The 1,960-nt window shown below is 35.2% G+C and overlaps 1 protein-coding gene across 1 annotated transcript; it reads right to left on the bottom strand.

Annotated features, from left to right (window-relative positions):
- Positions 1-824: 824 nt before the first annotated feature.
- LOC126505748 (olfactory receptor 5AC1-like) lies at positions 825-1,751 on the bottom strand. The gene has a single exon (XM_050148986.1). It carries the CDS (start codon positions 1,749-1,751, stop codon positions 825-827), a length of 927 nt encoding a protein of 308 aa, XP_050004943.1.
- Positions 1,752-1,960: the final 209 nt, after the last annotated feature.

Raw genomic sequence — 1,960 nt, 5'->3', positions numbered from 1 at the left:
TTTATTTAATTTTAGGTGCCAGACAACCCTGTAAATTCCACTTTCAACTCTTACTAAAATTGAAAACAACAGTAATGTAAATACCACAAAACTTTAGGAAATTGCTTTTCAATGCACTAAATTTTATAAATTATTATAAATATTATAAATTAATGAACATTATTTATTATCATTGGTAAAATGGTAGCCTGGGCTCTAAATATAGACATGACAAATTTTGAACATTTTAAGTTATGGCTACTCCATTTTTCTTCCTATATCCATTGATACCATCTTTATATTCAATTGCATTTTCTTTTTTTCTGATATTTAACAGCACATTTCTTCTCAAGAATGCATTCCTTCATGAAATAATTTTGCTATGATTTTAACAGTGTTGTTTAGTGTAGCAAATGATTAAAAACCTTATTAAAGAGGAGTAAACTTTTCCTTCCTGAAAACTGCTAATTATATTTGCCAAAGATGATTAGAGTTATGTCTCAGCAATTGTGTCTCAGGATGTCCTAGTAAAACTACAAATTCACCTCTGAAAATTTGGAAATGACAAAGAAAATAGTTAACATGAAAATCTAAAAATTCAAATAAAATAGAGGATATTATTTCTAGACAAGGTGTTTATGAGTTGTGCTACCACAGCTTCACTGACCATTATTAAAGAAACCAACGAGGTTTTAGACCCAAAATTCAAAGCTAGTTGTTCCCAGAAGAGGACACTGACCCTCCAGGAGAATGACAGCGTTCTAGTCAGTACATAGGAGCTCTTTTCTTTTCTGTTGATTTTGTCATCTTATTTTTCACATAATGTGAGGGAGAAATGTTATAAATTAGTATTTCCTTACTACTCTTCTAAAGGCACCTATAACCTCTTTGTTTCTGAGGCTGTAAACAAATGGATTGAGCAGGGGAATTATTACTGTATAAAATAAAGAAAGCATCTTCTCTTTGTCTCCAACTGGTCCAGACCCAGGGCAAACATAGATGAGAAAAAGAGTTCCATAGAATAAAGAAACAGAGAGCAGGTGGGCACTGCAAGTAGAGAAGGCTTTGCTTCTGCCCTTCTCAGACTTCTTTCTCAGGATGGCAAAGAGGACACGGACGTATGAGACCATGATGGTTACAAAGGTGAAGGCTTGTATAGAAATTGAAAATACTAAAAGCACAAACATGTTAATTGAAGGATCAATGCAAGAAATGCTGAAAAGTTGTAAAATTTCACAATAGTAATATTGTATAATGTTGGATCTGCAGAAAGTCAGTCGAAGTAACAAACCCACATGAATTGCCAGGTGCAGAACACCAAGTAAGTATATCACAGCTATAAACTGAGTACAGAGTCTATTAGACATCAGCGCTGGATAAAGCAAGGGCTTGCATATGGCCACATAGCGGTCATAGGCCATCACAGACAGAAGAAAACATTCTGTAGTTGCACTGGAACCCATAAAGTAAAACTGAGCAAAGCACTCCACAAGGGATATCGCATGATTTGTAGATAAAAAGTTGATAAGCATTTTGGGGGTCACAGAAGATGACGTGCATGAGTCGGCAAAGGCTAAACTGCTGAGGAATAAGTACATAGGGGTGTGAAGGTGACGGTCCTTCGAAATGAGAGCAATCAGTCCGAGATTGCCCACCATGGTAACAAGGTAGATGAAGAGGAACAGTAGGAACAGGGCAGCCTTTAGCGTGGGCTGATCTGTGAGTCCCATGAGGATAAACTCAGTCACCAGAGTGTGGTTTTCTTCTGTCATGTCTGACATGGACAATCACTAAAATGAAAGAATCAATAAATACAGAAATCCAAGAATTATAAAATTGGTGATATCCTAGTCACTAGTATATTCCAAATGGATGTTTTTTATGCCAGGACTTTTAAAATGTTCGTCATTGTCTACTTTAATATGCATTAGAATTTCTGAATAATAAAAATTGAAACATTAATATACATAAAGTAATATGT

Source organism: Alexandromys fortis, unplaced genomic scaffold (assembly GCF_014885135.2).
Source record: "Alexandromys fortis isolate MF-2015 unplaced genomic scaffold, M_Fortis_MF-2015_v1.1 scaffold_4, whole genome shotgun sequence".
NCBI lineage: Eukaryota > Metazoa > Chordata > Mammalia > Rodentia > Cricetidae > Alexandromys > Alexandromys fortis.
This window is presented reverse-complemented; position numbering and strand designations above follow the sequence as displayed.